General features: G+C 38.5%; 1 protein-coding gene across 8 annotated transcripts in view; it reads right to left on the bottom strand.

The window, feature by feature from the left end:
• Nucleotides 1–21,019, bottom strand: part of AOPEP (aminopeptidase O (putative)) — a 439,006-nt gene that overhangs the window by 369,991 nt on the left and 47,996 nt on the right. For 7 of the 8 annotated variants that reach the window (XR_005080838.2, XR_005080837.2, XR_005080836.2 and 4 more), the window contains exon 2: nucleotides 15,240–16,173. The exons of the other annotated variant lie outside the window; for it this stretch is intronic. Coding sequence is in view for 3 of the 7 variants with exons in the window: in XM_037133315.2 (XP_036989210.2) it covers nucleotides 15,240–16,033 (794 nt within the window). In the remaining 4 variants the exon portion in view is untranslated. The remainder of the gene's footprint in view (nucleotides 1–15,239; nucleotides 16,174–21,019) is intronic. 8 annotated transcript variants of the gene reach the window in all.

Genomic DNA, 21,019 nt, shown 5'->3' on the forward strand with positions numbered 1-21,019 from the left:
TTGCTTCTTTGGGATGAAAGGTTCAATATATATATATATCAATTAAGTCCATTTGATCTAGGTCATTCTTCAGTGCCAAAATATCCTTGTTGACATTTCGTTTGAAAGACCTATCCATTGTTTACAGGGGGTGTTAAAATCTTCCACTGTACATGTATTGCTATCTGTATCTTTCTTGAAGTCCTTCAAGATTTTCTTTATATATTTGGGTGCTCCCATGTTGAGTGCATGTATGTTTATAATGTTTATGTCTTCTTGTTGGATTCTTCCCTTGAATATTGTGAAATGTCCTTCTGTGTCTGTTTTTATGGCCTTTGTTTTGAAGTCCACTTTATCTCATACAAGTATTACTACACTGCCTTTTTTATCCCTGTTCATTTGCTTGGAATATTTTCTTCCAACCCTTCATTTTTAGTCTGTGTAGGTCTTTTGTTCTTAGGTAGATCTCTTGTAGGCAGCATATATGTGGATCATGTTTTCTTATCCATTCAGCTATTCTATGTTTTTTGATCGGAGCATTTAATCCATTTACATTTAAGGTTATTATTGATAGATACTTATTCATTGCCATATTTCCCCTTTGTACCTGTGTTCCTCTCTCTCTCACTTTTCCTTCATTTGTTAAAGCAGTCCTTTAGTACAGGGGTGTCAAACTCATTTTCACAGGGGGCCACATCAGCCTCATGGGTTGCCTTTAAAGGGTTGAATGTAATTTCAGTTCTTTAATAGTTAAGGAGTAGTTACATTTATACAGTCCTAAATTTCATTTAGTCCTAAAATTTAGCATACCTTGCAGTGCTGGTTCTGTGGAGTGTTTCTTTCAGTATTCTTTTATATGGGAAACTCCTTATTTCACCTTCCATTTTAAATGTGAACTTTGCTGGGTAGAGTAGTCTTGGTTGCAGGCCTTTGCTTTTCATTACTTGGAGTATTTCTTGTTATTCCCTTCTGGCTTGTAGTGTTTCTTTGGAGAAATCATCTGCTAGCCTTTTCAGAGCTCCCTTGTATGTTTCAATTTCTTCCTTGCTGTCTTTAATATTCTTTCTTTGTCCTGGAATTTACCACTTTACTTATGATGGCCTATTTTGGTTTCTCTTGATATGGACCCTCTGTCCTTCCTAGACTTGTGTGACTTTCTCTCATCAAATTAGGGAAATTTTCCATCATTTCTTTTGTAAATGGGTTTTCTATCTCTTACTCCTCTACTTCTCTTTCTGGTATCCCTATTATATTGACATTGTTACATTTCATGTTGTCCTGCAGTTCCCTTAACACCTCTTAATTCTTTCTGAGTCTTTTTTTCATTTTCTTTCTCTTTCTGGGATTTTTTTTTTTCCTATCTTGTCCAGCATGCTGATTTGATCCTTGGTTTCATCTAGCTTTCTTTTGATTCCTTCTACTGTGTTCTTCAATTCAGAAATTGTATTCTTCGCCCTGGCTGGTGTAGCTCAGTGGATTGAGCATGGGCCTGTGAACCAAAGGATCACGGTTCGATTCCCAGTCAAGGCACATGTTTGGGTTGCAAGCCAGTTCTCAGCAGGGGCCAGTTCCCAGCAGGGGACACAGGAGAAGCAACCATACATTGATAGTTCTCTCCCTCTCTCTTTCTCTTTCCCTTCCCTTTTAAAGATAAATAAAATCTAAAAAATAAATACATAAAATTATTTAAAAAAAAAGAAATTGTATTCTTCATTTCTTCCTGGTTCTTGTTAATAGTTTTTATGTCTTTTTTTTCATGCTGATGCAGTTCACAGTGTTTGTTGTAGCTTCCCTTCAGTTTTTTGTAATTCTCATTGAGCCTCCCTATAACCATTGTTTTGAACTCAATATCTGTTAGTTTACTTGCCTCTATTTCATTTAGCACTCTTTCTGGGGATTCCTCTTTTCCTTTCAATTGGAGGTTACTTCTTTGTCTTCCCATTTTGGGGCAAACTGTTCTTGTTTGCCTCTACTTCTTAAATTAATCTGTTTTGACTCTCTGTCTTTGTAGCATGAACTTCGATAGTAGGAGATCTGTGTGATTCAGTGGTGCAGTCTCCTTGATATTCTGAGCTTGATGCTCTTGGGATGCCCTTTATGGCGTTTATATTGACTCTCTGGATGTAACTGGATTTTGGTTGCTGTTGGGTCATTTTTTGGTGGGTCCTTGGCCAACCTCCTTCGGGTTGGCCAAGTGTCACTCTGCCCATCACCTCTTCTATCCTGTTGTGCAGGCATTGTGAGAACAAAACTACAAAGCCCAGGAAGCAAACCAACGCCCACAAAAATAACTCCCACCTGAAATCCCACTATCAACAGTAAATGGACCAGTATTCATAAGGGTGTAAAGAGATTAAGGCTGGGACTTCCGCCAAGATGGAGGTTTAGCTGGATGTGCCTGCCTCCTCACACAACCAAGTTTAGGGACAACTAAATATTAGCATCACAAAACACAACCAGAACACGGAAAACTGAACTTTTCGGAAGTCCGCTAACAACAAATTCTTCAGCCTGACCGGTAAGGGGCGAAACCAGTGTCCGGTGAGGACTTACAAAGGAGGGCTCGGTCGGACCGGCGCGGAATCCGGCGCGCGAATCCAGTCACGCGGGTTCCAAACCCAGGATTGGACCTGGTGAGCCGCCGAGCAGCCCACCAGGGGAGCGACACAGTGGGGAGGCGGTGGCCTGGTTGCGCGCGAGTGAGGGAGTGAGCGGTTGGACCAGCCCGGCGGCGGCGGCGGCGGGGCGCCATTTCCCGCTCTGACCACGCCCCCACATACAGCGTCACAACCCAGCGACCTGGGACTCCAAGGCGCCGCTTGTCCCACTTAAAGGGCCAGAACAGACCAAAAATGTCGCAGGCAGAACTCAAAGCCCCAGAGATAAATCTAAATGACGAAGAAATAGCAAAACTCTCAGACGCACAGTTTAAAACACTGGTCATCACCTTTCTCACAGATTTGGTGGATTACAGCCACAAATTAGAGAAACATATGGAGGCTAAATTAAGGGAAATGAATGGAATTCCACAGGAATCCCATAGAGATGAAAAGGAAACTGGGACTCAAATCAATGCAATGGTCCAGAAGAAAGCAAATAATGGACAAGCAGAAAAGAGTCAAGGAGCAAGAATTCAAAGAAATGAGGAGAGTCTTAGGAACCTCCAGGACATCTTTAAACGCTCCAATATCCGAATTATAGGGGTATCAGAAGGGGGAAAGACACAACCACCAGTGGAAAAACTATTTGAACAAATAATAAAAGAAAATTTCCCCAATCTGGCAAAGGAAATAGACTTCCAAGAAATCCAAGAAGCCCGGAGAGTACCAAAAAAGTTGGACTCAAGAAGAAACACACCAAGGCATATTATAATTACATTAGCCAAAATTAAAATGAAGGAAAGAATCCTGGAAGCAGCAAGAGCTAAGGGGACAATCACCTACAAAGGAGTCCCCATCAGGCTGTCAGCAGATTTCTCAAAAGAGACCTTACAGGCAAGAAGGGGCTGGAAAGAAATATTCCAAGTCATGAAATCTAAAAACCTACAACCAAGATTGCTCTACCCAGCAAAACTTTCATTTAGAACGGAAGGACAGATAAGGTGCTTCTCAGATAAGACCAAATTCAAGGAGTTCATCATCACCAAGCCCTTATTATATGAAATGTTAAAGGGACTTATCTAAGAAAAAGAAGATAAAGAAACATGAACAGTGAAAGGACAACAAACCCACAGTTATTAACAACCACACCTAAAACGAAAGCAAACTAAAAGGACAGCTAGAGCAGGAGTGGAAACATAGAAATGAAGATCTCAAGGAGGGTTAGCAACAGGGGAATGGGAGGAGGAGATGGGGGGAGAAGGTACAGAAAACAGGTAGCATAGACAGTAGATAGAAAATAGATGGGGGGGGGGGGAGAATAGTTTGGGAAATATAGAACCTAAAGGACTTGAGACGCATGGACATAAACTAAAGGGGGGTAATGGTGGGGTTGGGGGGGTAGGGTGGAGGGAAATGGAGGGGGGGAATAGAACAACTGTAACAGCATAATCAATTCAAAAAAATAAATAAATTTAATTAATAAAAAAAAAATAACAAAAAAAAAAGAGATTAAGGCTATTATAAGAAAGGAGAGCAAATACGAGATGACTAATTGAAAGAAAAATGATTTTGAAAGGGTAGAGGGAAGAGCACTAACAAGAGTTCCACATCAGAGCAATGTGAAGAGAAAAAGTAAAATTTACATCATAGATAAAAAAGGGAATGAAGAGGATGAAATGGAGTAAGAGAAGGGAAACATACAGTATTAGATTTAAACAGAAATTAAACTAAATAAAGTGAAAGAAAAAAGGGAGGAAATAAATAATTAATTAAAAAATAAGAACCAAATTGAAGAGAAAGATCTGCCACAGCTCAAACAACAAACAAATGAGTTAAAATTAACATAGGTATTCTGGGACTAAGAGGGGAAAGAAGGAAGAAAGAAAAGCTTAAGATATGTCTAGAGGAAATGGACGTGATTTTGAGATGATAGAGGAAGGGAGAATATGAAGAGTGAGGAATGAAAACCAGCTAAGACAGGGAGAAATTAAAATTTGAGACTAAAAGAAAAAGAAAAAAAGGCAGGATGAAAGAGGAAAAAAATACATGCTAACACACAGCAAAATTGAAATTTGAGACAAAAAAAGAGTAAGAGAGAAGAAAAGTAAAATTTAATTTTTGAAATAAAGATCTAGAGATAAAATTTTAAAAATGCAACAACTATCCCATCCATGACCAATAAGAAAAGATGTTAAAGGTGGAGAGAGGACACAGGTATTTTAAGAGCAGGGAAGAAATGTGAAATGACTATTGACCTGAAAATTGGTTTTGAGAGGCTGGATGGGAGAGAAATAGTAGAGTGTGAAATGAAAACAAATCGTAGCAGGAGAGAAAACAAAACTTAAAACTAAAATAACAAGAGGAAAGAATGGGGTAAGATGGGGTAAGAGAAGGGAGGGGTAAAATACATGAATTGAAATAAATTACAGTATAAAATCTAGTGACTTAATATGCACAAACTTGAAGGATAAGAAATGAATGTTAAAGAGCTATGCAGGGGAGAAAATTTTGAAAATCATGGAGAAGACCACAGTGTATTTCGTATCACTAGCATCTGTATTTACCCCTGCTTTTTCTTTCTGGGTCTGCCTCTAGTGATGTCTGATGGTGACCCCCATCTGACCTTGGACAGCCTGTTCAAGACTACAAGGGATCTACTGTCTGGGGCTGACTCCTTCACTTGTTAATCTAGTCACTCTGTACTCAGCAGTCAGGCTTAAGCACCACAGGGCCAGAGCAGAGGGCAGCTATTATTTCCCCTCAGGCTGCTGCCTGCTGCAGTATGGGGGATGCCTCAGCACTGAGATCCGAGTGTCTACTCTCTCAGTTCTCTCTCCAAAGCTTCCATCCCCAGTCTTTAAGTGTCTCTAGTCCACTCTGCCCCGCCATAGCTAGAGTCCTGTGTAAGTGCCTGGAAATGAAAATTAACGCATTGGCCAGAAAGCAGTAGAAAATTAAATGGCTTTTCACATCTCTAGCTGTCCATCTCTGACAGAGAGTAACCTTGCCACTTTTCACCACAGGTTATTATTTATGTACTTTTTGGGGTCTGGTGCTTTAGGCTGGGGATCCCAGCTTAGGGTTTAGACTACTACACTTCGTAGGGGGACCCGATCAGCCACTTAAATATTGCTCCAGTGCTTCAGCTGCCACCTGTAGATTCCAAGCCAGCTCTTTCACTTCTCCATCTCACTCCCCCCAGTCACGCCATGTTCAATCTGTTTCTTCTCTCTGTCCATGGTTATAAGGCTTCTCTCTTGCTTTTGTTCAGTTGTTTATTCCGGGTAATTTATCCATAATTTAGTTGTAATTCCAAATTGGTCCTGCGAAGAACTTAGTGTAACTTCCGTTCACTCCTTCACAATCTTGGATCTCCCTGGCAGATGACAGTTATATGGACACAAAGATGGTGATTTCCTAACCCCAGACAGTATAGTGTCCAACAATGGGACTGAGTGTTTGAAATTAAACCAATCTGAGAAAATTCAAGAAGGGCAATTTTATAAAGTAGTGTTTTTTGTTGGAGAAAGATTTGAGTCTGGGTGTCACACTCAAATAGGAGGGTTGGGGTGGGAAAGAGAATTTTTCCATTGATTGGATTTTTAAAAAGCATGTTACCACCATCATTCCCTCTCTAATTCTCTATCGTTTCCCCTCTAAATTAGTCTGTTTCTAGATATTTCACTCTAGTGCATTGTCCTGATTCCTCTGTCATCTCCTGAAGGCTCTTTCTGCCATATTGTGCCTGGCACCGAAACTCATCCACCAAGGGACTTGTCTAGGAAGTTCACATCCAGCCTCCCCACTGTTCTCATCATTCTCTTTTTCTACCCTTCTCTTTACATGGCTGGGCATCCTTTCTGCTAAAGACTATGTGTTTTCTTTCTAACTTCCCACTTGGTCTCCAGAGCTATAACTCCCAAATTGTAGATAAAGTCATCTGTCTAAAAGCCACACCCATAAATATACTCATCTCTGATATAATGCTCAAACACTTTCTTATTGGAATCTTTTCATAAATGGGAAAACAATCACAGAAGAGAGAGGCCCTGGGCAAAATTTCTTGAAAATGCAGATCCTCTTTAGGCTCCTACTCCTTTCTTGGTCTTTTTCTCTTTCTCAGTTGCATCTTCAGTCCTCCCTTCCCAACACAATCATACCCATTGCTAGTGACTTTATAACCAATGGCTTGTGGCTTTTATAACTTTATATTCTTATGCACATTTTAGTGCAAATGTCAAACAATTTAAAGTTAAGTAACTGAGAGAAACAAGTTATGAAATTGAATCAGCAGCGAACACACTGGAAACCATGGAGTGCAGCAGTAGAATTTGGATCCACAAGTGAGCCAGGCCACCAGAAATTGTTCATCAGGGTGACAACAAATGAAGCACCCAAAAAGTACTGGGGAAGCAACAAGTACTCCAATGAGAGGGGGAAAGACAGGACTTTGAGGAACAACATCAACTTGAATGATTTTTACCATCGCTTTAATCATCTTTTCTTATGATTCCCATGATCACCTTACTAAGAAAAAGGAAAAATGACACTCTGGCAAAATGTGAAAGATATAGATTGAAGTCCCCTAAGTCTCATAGTCTGAAAGAAGATTCAAGTAAAGTCCAGAGGTTCAGAAGGTAAATGCACAGATACCAAAAGCAAGATCAGAAATTCAAAACCAATCAGAGGGAATCATCTGACATCAGGCTGAATAGGAACAATGTGCACATCCAAGTATCACATGTTACAGATGGTTGGACAGTTTTTGATATCTGCACTCAAATGAACAACAGCTAATGTCTCATAAAACTTATAAAATTACCAGAAATCTGATTCATTTTAAATAAAAATTCAAAGTATGTTTTTGCTGTTATTTACATGTGTCTGACTCAGGACTTACCTTTCAACCATGATACCAAATTCACTCACTGAAAACTACTAGAAGCATAAAAGTTGAGGGTTAAAATTCTTCAGTGGCTTTTCTCAGGTCTCAGGCATACAACCACAGATTACCAAACTTTGTAAACACTACAGTCATATAGAAAATTCCTAGACCGTCAGTTACTCGAACACCCAGACACCTCATGCCAGTGACCCTTTAAGTGAATGAATCAAGGGAAAATGGGCTTTGAATTAAGCTGTTGAAGACAGAAAAGACAGGAAGTGAAATAACCATATTTTAACAGGAATGAAAGTTTTAAGCTCTAGATAAAGCTCTAATCTGACAGCAAATGGAGAATGGGTTAACATGGAGTCTTCATGGAGTCATGAAAATCATACTCTGTACATGGTGACTAAAGTAAAGATGGCTCCCATCATGCACACATTCAAATGAGAACTATATTGAGAGCTGATTTCCTGCCCTCCAGGCTCCAGGAGGGAGAGAAAAATCTATGTACACTTATAAACACACTCTAAAGTTATCTGTATGTGTAATCACTGAAGTAAATGCAGCTGTGTTTATTCAATGTGCATAGCTTTGCACCTCAGCCATGTTGTTAAAATGTGCCAGACGGAAATTCTCTGATGCTTATAACTTCATTATTTCCACACTGAATAATTTCCTTCCAGCACTCAAAGGAAAACTTCCACACCATGGCTCATCTCAGATGCTGCACAGGAGACTCCTTGGGGAGCCTAGTTAACTGCACAGGAGTCATGGGGATGGGAGGAAGACATTGAAAATTAAAAGAAAACAGGGTAATATAGGGGTTGAGAGGCAGACCCATGACTTGCTGCCATTAAAGAACAAAAGGGAGGAAGAACCTACCAGAATAACAATTATTTCAGCTTGTTACATGTTTGTGTGTTCACAGAATGGTCAAATAAGAATGAGATACACTATGTTGCTATGATTTGAATGTGTTCCCACCAAATTCTTATACTGAAGTCTTAATGCTCAATGTAATAGTATTAGGAGGAGGGGCCTTTGGAAGGTACCTAGGCCAGGAGGGCAGTGCTATCATTAATGAGATTAGGGCCTGTATAAAAGCAACTTGACACAATGCCTCAGCCTCTTCCACCCTGTGTGGACACAGCCAGAAGTCAACTGTCTGCAACCTGGAAGTGAGCCTTCACCAGAACCCAACCACACTGGCACCCTGATATCAGAATTCCAGCTTCCAAAACTGTGAGAAAATAAATTTCTGTTTATAAGCCATCCAGTCTGTGGTATTTTGTCACAGTAGCCTGAGCAGACTGAGACCTATGCCTTCCAAGGTAAGAGGTCGACTAACACTAATGTGCTTGCTCATCTTAAGGACAAGCCAACTATAGGGGGTGGAGGGTACCTCATAAGGAATTGATTCAAACCATGTGTTTTCTTTCTCTTCAGTTGAGTACTATATGCATCTGTCTTTTTGCAGTTGGGGTGAAAAGGGGATTATTTTTAGTTTTAAAATGTTTCAAGTTCCATTACTTTCCATAAAATCACCCACTTTCAGAGACTTTGTTATGACCATTCGGTGACTGGGGAAAGGGTTACTCCAGGAGAAGTGGGTAGGAGGTGATGAGTCCACAGTTGCCTGAGTGTGGCTTAATGGAGTGTTTTCCACACTGAGGCACTGATCTGGTCATTGGAGACCAGGAGGCCACAGATGTTACAGCTCAGTGGGTCAGATTCTTTTATAGGCTTCCTAGGGTTACAAAAAACTCAGGTCTCCACAAATTCCTCTCCATCTGTTCTCCTTCCTACACCTGAATTTTTTATGACTCCCTGTTCTTATTAAGCCCAAGTTACAGTCTCCATTGCAGGTAAGCAACCCTCTTGCTTTCTTGTGCCACAAAAATCAAGAGCCAGATTACCAGAAATAGAAAGTGTCAACTATGACTCACTCTCTCCTACACATACACACACACACCTTCCTCATTATCTTATTATCATTCTACTTCCTGGTACAATTACCAAAAACAGAATTCAATTATATTGACTATATGGCTGGTCAAAGAATGCTGCTTTGACTCAGATTTTCTGTATAGTTAAAATGGACTGGACTGAATGAAAATGGCTTTGACTCAAGAATTCACTTTTCACCAGAGGTGTTTCAGGTGTAAAATAGGCAAACTGCTCATAAAAAAAAAAAAAAAACAGTATTTCTCACCTGGAAGTCCCTTCTGAATAAATAATTTTATATGTGGAAAACATTTGGAGATCCTCAAATGGATTCTTATTTTATGCATGAGAAAAGTAAGCTCCAGAGATATAAAATGACATATCTGAAGTCACACAGGTAGTTGGCAGCATATCTCTGAGGAGTACTCAGGTCCCTTGGCTCTCACCTTCCTGGTTCTTTTCAATATATTGTGCTTTTGGTTATAGTTTTTTGTGTTTTGTTATTTTCTGTTGATGTTGATTATTCTTTTGTTTGTTTGATTAGTCATTTCAGTTACTTAAGACAGAACACTGTCTTTTCTCCCATAACTCGAGTGGTATTCTGGGAAATGGATGTGGTTCTACAATGTGCAATAATGGGAAAAAGAGGCTGATGTAGAACTCTTCCATTTTCAAGTATGGAATTCTCGATTTCTCCTTTGCAGTTATACAACAATATTATATAATTAATGTGTATTTCCAGTTCACTTCTCATAAATTTTGTATTTGTTTCTGGAATAAAGAAAAATTAACTGTAGAAATATCCCTTTTAGATCTAAAAATCTCCTTGAAAGATCTTCTGCTCATTCTTTTAATTTTAAAACTTTCCTTTATAGTGAAATATAAAACAATGAAACTATTTTAGTGGAGGAGAAAACATTTTAACATCTGGTTTTGATGTCAAATAAAAATACTCCAAAAGTCTACATCATTCTTAGTCCAATAGCTGAGCAATAAATATAATAGAAAAAAACTGCCCTCCTTTGTATTTTGCCAACTTCATCTAGGTCTTGCCTAAAACAAAGAAATATCATAGTGATTTAGGAAATTTTAAATTATAAAATTACTTTAAATTACAATGTATTTTTCTAATGTTTCTTTAGCAATGATCTGAGTAGTTGTAGTTTTAAAAATAAATTTGCTATATTTTACCAAATTTCCCCTCCATTCAACTAATGTTCCATGATGTTATCAGCATAAGCACAGATTTCCTAGACCACTTGGCTGGTTCCACAACTATTTTAGTGATGCTAAGGGAAAAGGGAGTGGGTTACCAGAGAGAATGCTTTGGTTTTAACTAACATTTTACCCAGTGCAATGGGGGGGGGGGGAATGCAGAAAGTACATAAACTTTGAATAAAGATGTCCAGTTTTGAAAGCTTTTTTCTTAGATATGTAAGGAACCTAAACCAAAAATATATTAAGTCCCTTCATTTTAACTTAGCTAGAACACCTTTACACATTCTCGACCCTGTCCCTGTTCTTACATAGTTCTTTGGAATATTTATAAAGTGCACACACCACACACACAAAGTAAACATTGTTTCAAGAACCAGCTTGTTTCAGATTATTATACAGGGTCCAGCACAAATAATACCCCCTTTTTATTACAAAATGTTTTACTACAAAGTCATGAGCATGTAATTCTGTAGCCTAACAATATCACACTCAAGCATGCCATATGACATTTTAGGTAAAATGTTCAAATTAAAACTATAAATTATTACACCCATGTTATTAGCCTACCAACCACACTTAAGCAAGCTTTACTTCTGCCAGACCCCTATACATGCTTGCTTCATTACTCATTTTTTAATGTCACCTAAAATCCAGTATCTGAATGATGGAGGCAAGAAAGAGCATTTCAGTTCAAAGGCTGCCACAACCCTATTATGGCTAAACAAAGGCAAGAAAATGTAGCTTTTATACATCCAGATATTTTACTTTAGAACTAGAATAATAATGGTAAAGGAGAAATTATTGTTAGTTATTGGAAGAAATACACTTTTATAGCTTCAAATGTATTTTCAGTTCTCTAGAGAACACTGCCACTTGGTAAAAATGGGAGAAAAGCCTTCACAAAAAGGGGATTTCAAGGTGGAAAGATGATAAATTCTTTTCAAATTTGAAGGTTTTTTTAAATAAACTTTTTATTTTGGAACAGTTAAAAAAATTTTAAAGCAAAAATATGGAGTTCCCATATACACCATACTCAATTTTCCCTATTATTAACATTTTATACTAGTATGTTACATTTGTCACAGTTGATGAACTTTAATAATTGATGCATTATTATTTGGACCTAAAGTCCAAATTTCATTCAGATATCCTTAGTTTTTCTCTAATGTCCCTTTTCTGTTCCAGAATACAACATTACTTTTAATCATCACATCTCCTTAGGCTGTGGATTTCTTAAGACTTTCTCTATGTGGACCTTGAGAGTTTAGAGGAATACTGGTAAGATATTTTGCTGAATGTCCCTCATTTTTTCTTGGTTAGACTGGGGTTATAGTTTTGGCAGCATCATACCAAGGGTACATTCCATCAATGTGTCTTATCCACGTGATCAACTGCAGTTCCTTTTAGCTGCAGTGCCTTTAGCTTTACAGACTCCACACATTTCCAAAGTTATTTAGGTCAGCATCTTCTCCCCCCACCCTCTTGAGTGATGTTGTCTCACATATTTTAATGGATCTTTAACATCTACCCACAGCTGCAGGTTGTTGCTCTAGGCTCATCTTATATACTTCCTGCTCCAATCCTAGCTATTTCTCTAAGAAGCCCTGGTTCATTTATTGCAGAATGGTATTAGAAACCAAGATCTGGGCACTAGAGTGTGCTCACTACTAAACCCTTTCAGCTGACAAGCAAAGAAATATATGTGTGTATACTTACCCTTGGAAACACCATGTCTGTAATTATTCCTTTGCAAAAACATCCATGTCTACATTAAGCTAATGTGAGTTCACAGCAACGTCTCTGGTTCTAATGCATTATCACATGGATTTTTCTAGCCTCTTGCCCTTGCTCATCCATACACTTCAACAGTGAGAAAGCTGGCTCCAATCATTTGACATTCATTTCCTTAATTGTTCAATTCCAGCATACATGTCTAGTGATACCAAAATTGTTAACCTGTATGCCCATGGGAAACAACTTTATCAACTACAGTACACTTCCTTTTGCCTTTAGCTTTACAGACTCCACACGTTTCCAAAGTTATTTAGGTCGGCATCTTTTCCCCCTACTCTGCTCAGTGAGGTCATTTCACATATTTTAATGTCATTAATTTTGTCACATTTTGTAATCCATCCTGGGTTCCTCTGACCTGCTAAATGATTATTTATATAATAAAAAATATGTTTTACTTTTGATAAGGGGTATGGTGAGGGTGGGGAGGGGAGAAACCACTGATGGAACTTGAAAGGAAAAAAACCAATTTAGAGGTACTTGAGTTTATGTATAATATCGGCTTGAAATAAAAACTTATTGAAAGCTAACATAATGCATTTATTTTTAAAATGTACTGAAATCTTCACATACAGTAAGGGACATGGTAAAGATCAAATATAAGAAATGTAGCTCTCTTGCACAATTAGACATGGATTTTTCCAGGAGTTTCCAGTAACTTTCTTCAATTTTCCCACCTCTAAAATGAGAATGAAAAGTTTCTCAACCAGGACTAAAACTTTAGGGTAGGTATATTGATAGTACTCTGTATTAAGGGTAAAAAATGTAACAGCTATTTAAGTTTTAATTGGAGGAAATAAGCTCTACCCAGTTATACTTTTCACATGATTGTAAAATTTTATAGTTTCACACAACTATATTCATAAAGCATTGTAACCCTGATAATTACTATTCACTCATATCGCTAAGGAGTTATTCTTGTCTAGCATTTTGGGATCCTTGGGCATTTTAGAGTCCTTAAGAATATCCAGACAGCTATCAATACATATCCAGGTTTGTTCTTAAGCATGTGAGAGAGTTTACCAAGATTTGGTGGCCATTCGCAGAAGATAATCTTAAATAAAATCCCCTCCCAAAGGGGGAGGAAAACAACACCTCTTGGTGATTAAAAAAACATTTATTACCCTTGTATGACTGCATAAATGCCATTTCTTTACTAACATATAATCACAAATTTCCAAGGATACAGTTTAAACGCCTAGATTATGTGTTTTACTGAATTATTAGAAAAGGAGACATTGAGAATAAATTCACCATGTCAGCCTTTGCTGAAGCAAATTGTGCCCAAGGACCTCTTTAGTTTCTTTACGGAAATCATCATTAATCCATTTCTAGGCAACACTTTACATGTAATGCAATTCAGAAGTCTACTCTCTTTCTTTGTAGTGAGCACTGAGAAGACATGTTTGAGGCCATTAATGAATATTTCTTTCAAATATTGTGAATAGTTCCTTCTTCCTTATTATTCAATTCAAATGTTAAATGTCTGTGAATATAAAAACTACAATTTCCTAGTTAAGTATTCAGAGACAGTACAGTTAAATCTTATAAAAAATCCCATCTTTAATAATCTCAAAACAAAGCTTTGAGGTTACAGTAAGAACACCTGTTTCCCTTCGTGGTCTCCCCAAAACATCCAATAAGTTATTCTATAAATAAACCACTATGCTTTTGTACTGACGTAAGTTTGTATCAACCCTGCAATTTCCCAAACTCAGGCTCTAGCAGAAATAAAACAGGAAGTGAACTCATTCCAAGTGGGGCCGGAGACTAGAATAGGAGGTAAGATTAGAGGCAAGGAACAGGATAATTAGAGCTCAAAGTCAAAGTGACACTTTAAGAAAATCTAAAAGATTTTCTTCAAATCTTTTCGGAGGGAGGTGGGTTGGGGAAAGGTATAAGCAGTTTACCAAGACCACTGTCTCCATTAAGGGAGTCCAATGCTACATAAGAAGATGCTCAAACCAAGCAGAGATCAATGTTCCTCTAGCCTCTGCAATATTGACCATAGTGATTTATAGTACAGTAGCACAAAGAAACTGGTATAATAATGAGGGATCAATAAAGTTTGATTAAAAAAATTGTCAAATTCTAAAAATCCTGAACAATTGTTGGAGGAGAGGCAAGAAGAAAAGAACAAACTGCTCCCTAAGTATACCCCCGCAAAATCAATGCCTCATCAGTTCCTTCTTCTCACACTAAAAACCAGGAGTCTCCCTGGTATAGTATCAACAGGGCTGTCACACTCCTCATACTCAGACCTTTCAAAGACTTTGGAGGTTCACATTATATGACAAAAGACAAAGTCCAGGGAGGCATAGCTGCCAAGAGACAGGACAGTAAGAAAGTCCCAAAGTAGAGATGGCTTTATCTGGAAGCACTCTGCCGAGCTTCACACCAATCTGACTCGGCAGCAGTCTACACCCTCAGAGGGAATGCAAAGGAACTTTGAGAAAGTATTTACTCAGAGACACATGTTGTTGCCATCTATAGCACTGGCAGTCACCAGCAGAGATCTTAACAGAGGGGTAGGCTCAGGATTTAATCATTAGGCTTGCCTTTCAATCTCCTAACTCAGATATACAGGGGCTTAATAAAGTAATCTTTTCATCCTGACTTAAGGGAAGTAATTCTATTAAGAATTGAGCATGCTTGGGAATTTACCTGCTTCACTGTGAGTCTAAGGAGTTGAGGTGGGATGGGTAATGCCACAGAATGAAGAGGAGCATCTTTGCAGGGTTGGTCCCCTGTCTGAGAGCGTTCCTGCAAAGGCTCATCTCCCAGTGTATTAAATCAACAGACGGGGCTGCAATACCTACCTGCCACTCTGGTCTGAGGTCCATGTAACTGATCTCCCCTGGGGTTTGGTTCTGTACCGTATCCTTATGGCATGAGGAAAGTCAGTAGCTGTTTGAGCCCCTGTCTTCCTGATCTGTAAGCTCCAACTGTCAGTGTCAAACAGGAGTTCCCCACAGCCAGGAGCCTGGCTGCAGCAAGCATAATAGTCTAACTGCTCCCTCCAACGATCTGTAGGCAGAGTCACAAGTTCATGTACAATCTGATTCCTGAGCTCAGAAACAACCCTGAGCTTGGGAGACCTTGTAAGTTTTTCAATACCTGGCACAGCAGCAACATCCACCTCCTCAACCTTCAACACAGATAAATCACAGCAGTCCAACACTAGCAAAAAATCCTCACTCCCATGAATCCCTGTGTCACAGCGGTACTTTGAGCTAGAAATCCCAGAAGCCTGTTCCCCGTTGTCATGGTTACCATCTTTACCAGAAGTCTTTTTTTCACCTTTACCACAGATTTCAAAATCATTGTATCTTATTTCAGATGAGAAGGTCCTTATATTTGTCACAGGAACATGGCAAGGTTCTGGCATCCTAGATTTGCAGGCTTCATTTGACTCTGATCGGCAGGTTTCCTCAGTGGAACTACTCTTTTTCCCATATCTGTTTCCAGGCTGAAAGAAAAGCACTAAGGTGCCCTCAATGATTTGACTTTTGAAATCCACATCTAAGTCCAGTACATAGTGCTTCACAAGTATGTGGCTGGTGTTGGCCATGAGAGGCAGGTCATCCTGAGGCAGCTCCAGCTTTATGTCCATGGTATAGGTTGTTGAGGACTTTGTTAAATGCTCAGAAGGGCCTTCCTATCTACCTTAATCATCCAGAATCATAATGACTGCCTACAAAAAACCCCACCAACTTTGATGTCAAGAATTACAGTTCCACAACTTTCAGTCCCCTGGCAAAGAAGAAAAAAAGAGAATCACAATTAGACAAAATTCTAAGACCCTAAATGCTCCTGCAGCCACTGCTCCTGCAAGTTGACTACCTTCTTAAATGTGGTAGAAGCTCATGACTAGAAGGCAGACTAATCTTTGTGACTGACATCAAAGAAAGCAGCATTATGAGTTTCTAAAAATATTTCAATTACCAACAGAATGAAAGAGGCCTCCACAAAGCCAGAAGAAACCTGCTTCTAACTAGAACAGTTCTCATTTTGGAAAAGAGCAATTGTTATGTAAAAAGCATAAGAGCATCACTGTACCTCTTGTTTTTAAAATATATTAAATGTATCATTTCTAATTTTGTGCCTCAAAAGATAAGTGATTGTTTCTCTACTGTTATTCTAAGTAACAAATGTGAATGAAGGCTAAATGGCCTCATACATTTTATTCTTTGAGAGTAATAATTTAATACATACAATGTAACTCCAGGGATTAATGTACTTTTCACATTAGGACTGCTCTCATATCAGCACTTCCAGTAAATTACAGGAAAATGAGCCAATTTACCAGGAGTGCATTCTAAGTATTCCTTTGAGATTGTTCATGGAGATTTTTCAAATTTATAGTTAAATACTCAAGGTATATCATTACATCTTAATAGCTGAAAACCCATTAACATTCTGGGATAATAGCCTTCTTGTGGCAAACAAAAAGTTCTTCTCATTTGAAAAAATAGTAGACAAATACCTATAAAAAAAGGAAGGAGAGAAATTAAAATGTAGAAACAGATGTTGTAATAAAATGCCCAAGTTCTTCATAAAAGTTCTGAATCAAAATGTATTTTTATTTTACAACAGCAATCTAGCAAAAAAAATTATTTGAAATTATTTCAGTCCCTGTTATATACCTAATATTTTCAACACATGTTGTTTCTTTATTATTCTTTTACCAAAAGTGGAAAAGAAATAAAAACTCTAGCAGAGTAGGTATATTTAAAATAGTTTTTACATTTAAAAGTATCAGGAGGTATTCTTTCATCAACTACAAAAATTACTTGCTTGACTTTTCAAGTAAAATTGAGCCCTGCTTTATCATTCCGTTTAGCTCCTCCTTACTTCCCTTCTGACTTTACCTGCATGACTACTAGACTCTTATTTCCCTTTCTTCTAGAATCTCATTCCAGCAATCAACTCCACTGAATATTCATTTTCTACCTCTCCACAGGCTATTCCCTCATCAGAATCTCACCCAGCCTAAAAAAAAAAATTTGGCTTCCTACAGCTTTGCACAATCTGTTTTCATGCTATTTTCCCACTCATGGAGACCACACTCCCTTTGCATCCTTGTCCTATAGCAAGCCCCTGCTCAAAACAGTATTCCCTGAAGATGACCAGACACCACACCTCCTTTCTTTCTGGACTAAGCAATGTACCATGCCTGGAATGTTCTTTGCTTCCACCTCTCATATTCCCTTACCAAATCCTGTTCTCCCTCCCCACCCTGTTGAAGTACAATCACCTCCTCAAATCCTACACTCTTACTTACCATCCCTTTCCCCAAGAAACTGTGTATAGTAACATACATTTTGAGGTTTTTTTATGTCTAATTTTTATTCTGAAATGTAAAGCTCTTCTGAATTACAGTTGACATACAATATTGTATTAGTTTCAGGTGTAGAACATAGTGAGATTTAACATTTATATACACCTTATCAAGTGATCACAAAAAGTCCACTATCCATCTGTCACCATAAGAAGTTACTGTGATATTGATATTACTATTCTATATGTTGTACTTTACATCCCCATGACTTATTTACAAGTTTGTACCTCCTAATCCCCTTAGCCTTTTTGCCCATACCCCTACCGCCCAACCTTCTAGCAATTATCAGTTTTGCTGTATCTATGGGTCAGTTTGTCCTGTTTGTTCACTTTAGTTTTTTAGATTCCACCTCTAAGTGAAATGATATAGTATTTGTCTTTCTCTGACTTAATTTCACTTAGCATAATACACTCTAGATCAACCCATGTTGTTGCAAATGGCAAGATCCGTTTCTTTTCTGGCTGTGTAGCATTCCGGTGCATTGTGTGCATGTGCACACACACATCCACTTCTTTATCTATTCATCTAGTGATGAATGCTGGGGTTGCTTCAACAACTTGGCTAGTGTAAATAATGCTGCAGTAAACAGAGGTGCATACAGCTTTTTGAATTGTTCCACTTCTGGGGGTTTATCTGAAGAAAACAATTGCTGAGTCCTTCTTTGTCTCTTATTATATAGCCTTTGTTTTAAAGTCTTTTTGTCTGATATAAGTATTGCTATCCAAGCTTCTGGTTTTTTTTTTCATTTCCATTTACATGAGATGTCTTTTCCATTTATTTATTTCCAGTCTCTGTGTGACTTTCAATCTGGAGTCTTCATTAGGCAATATATGTAGAGGTCTTTAAAAAAAACCATTCAGTCATCTGTTTTTGCAATGGAGCACTTAGTCAACTTCAAATAAAGTAATTATTAATAGGTATGTGCTTATTGCCATTTTTATTGTTTTCATACTATATTTATAAGTGGTCAGTCTACTATCTTTACTATGTTTGCCTTTACCAGTAAATATTTTTTCATCTTATTTTTAGTTTTGGCCTTTTCCACTTAAAGAATTCCCTTTAACATTTCTTGTAATGCTGGTTTAGTGGGGATGAACTCCTTTAACTTTTGCTTGTCTGAGAAAATCTTGATCTTTCCTTCTATTCTGAATGATAACTTTGCTGGGTAGAGTATTCTTGGTTGTAGGTTTTTTTTCTTTCATCAGGTTGAATATATCATGCCACTCCCTCCTGGCCTGCAAAGTTTCTGTTGAAAAGTCATCTGACAGTCTTATGGGAATACCCTTGAATGTAACTAGTTGTTTTTCTCTTGCTGCTTTTAAGATTCTCAGAATATCCAGAGACACATAAAGAGATGCTCAATATCGCTAGCTATCAGGGAGATGCAAGTTAAAACCACAATGAGATACCACTTTACACCCGTCAGGATGGCTATCATAAACAAAGCAACAAACAACAAATGTTGGAGAGGTTGTGGGGAAAAGGGGTCCTTAGTTCACTGTTGGTGGGACTGCAGACTGGTACAACCATTATGGAAAACAATATGAAATTTTCTCAGAAAAATAAGTTGACCTGCCTTTTGACCCAGCAATTCCACTTCTAGGATCATATCCTAAGAATCCTAAAACATCAATTTCAAAAAACCTATGCACCATAATGTTCATAGCAGCACAATTTACAATAGCCAAGAGTTGGAAGCAACCTAGGCGCCTGTCAGTAAATGAATGGATCAAAAAATTGTGGTACATATACACAATGGAATTCTATGCAGCAGAGAGAAAGAAGGAGCTACTACCCTTTGCAACAACATGGATGGAACTGGAAAGCATTATGCTGAGTGAAATAGGTCAGGTGCTGAAAGACAAATACCATATGATCTCACCTTTAACAGGAAGCTGAACAACAAAACAAATACACAAGCAGAATAAAAACAAAGACACTGAAATAGAGAACAAGGGGACAGTGACCAGAGGGAAGAGGGAAGGGAATTTGGGGGGGGGGGATTTGGAGGAACAAATATGAAGGACACAGGGACGAGAACTAAGGGGGGTGGAAATGGGAAGGAGGTGGGAGCACAGGGTGGGGGAGGGGCTGGGATGGGAGAAACAGACAAAAAACTGTACTTGAAAAATAACTAAATAAAATTATTTTTAAAAAAGATTCTCTTTATCTTTAACTTTCAACAACTTAATTATAATGTATCTTGGTGTGGGTCTCTTTTGGGTTCATTTTGTTTGGGACTCTGCTTCCTGGACTTGGATGCCTGTTTCCTTTGCCGAGTTAGGGAACTTTTCAACCATTATTTCCTCAAATAGGTTTTCTGTCCCTTTCTCTCTCTCTTCTCATTCTGGGACCTATGATTCAAATGTTAGTATGCTTGATGTTGTCCCATAGGTCTCTTATGCTATCTTCATTCTTTTAAATTCTTTTTTCTTCTTGATCTTCCATTTGGGTGACTTCCACTATCCTGTGGAAGGATCCTGTTTTCCTGATTGTTGATCCATTCTTCTGTGTCATCACACTTGCTGTTGATTCCCTACAGTGATTTTTTCAATTGTTACATTCTTCGGTTCTATTATGTCCTTTCTTAGAATTTTAGGTCTTTGTTCAAGTTGCTGAAGTTCTGACTGAGTTTGTTTGTCTGCACAGTTGAAAGAGCATCTTCATGACTGTTACTTTGACCTCTTCATCTAGCAGACAGCTGACCTCAGTTGCATGTTGTTTTTTTTCTGTGGTTTTATTCTATTTTTCTGTTTGGAACATATTCTTTTCTATATTCATTTTGCCTCTTTGTTTTTATGTATTGTATTAGGTAGTTAACCTAAATCTCTTAGTCTTGAAAAAGTGAACTTTTTTTCCAATGGGGCCCTAATTTCAACGTCCCCCTTGTTACCAGAGAAAGGTGGTTTAGAGGGGGGACTAATATAGCCTCCTGTTGTGGCTGGGCCACAACTTCTGTGGACACACTGGCAGGAAGGCTGCTACCTGACCTGCTGGCTGTGAAGCCTGGCCACAACTGTCGCAGACTCACTGGAATGAAGGGTAAGGCTTTGATGTGGCTGGCTGCAAAGCTCACCCCCGCTGTTGTAGATGCTGAGTGCATCTGCTGTGTGCTGGTGCTGAGTGATGCTACCCACTGTATGTGGCAGGGCAGGAAGTGCTTTGGAGGGGTGCTACCCTGGATAGGCCCTCAGGGAAATGCCAGGGTGGGGCGAACAGTGTTAACAAAGTTAATAGACAGTGTCAGACCAGCTGGGT

Source organism: Artibeus jamaicensis, unplaced genomic scaffold (genome assembly GCF_021234435.1).
Source record: "Artibeus jamaicensis isolate MK-2021 breed Jamaican fruit bat unplaced genomic scaffold, CSHL_Jam_final scaffold_1964, whole genome shotgun sequence".
Classification (NCBI taxonomy): Eukaryota; Metazoa; Chordata; class Mammalia; order Chiroptera; family Phyllostomidae; genus Artibeus; species Artibeus jamaicensis.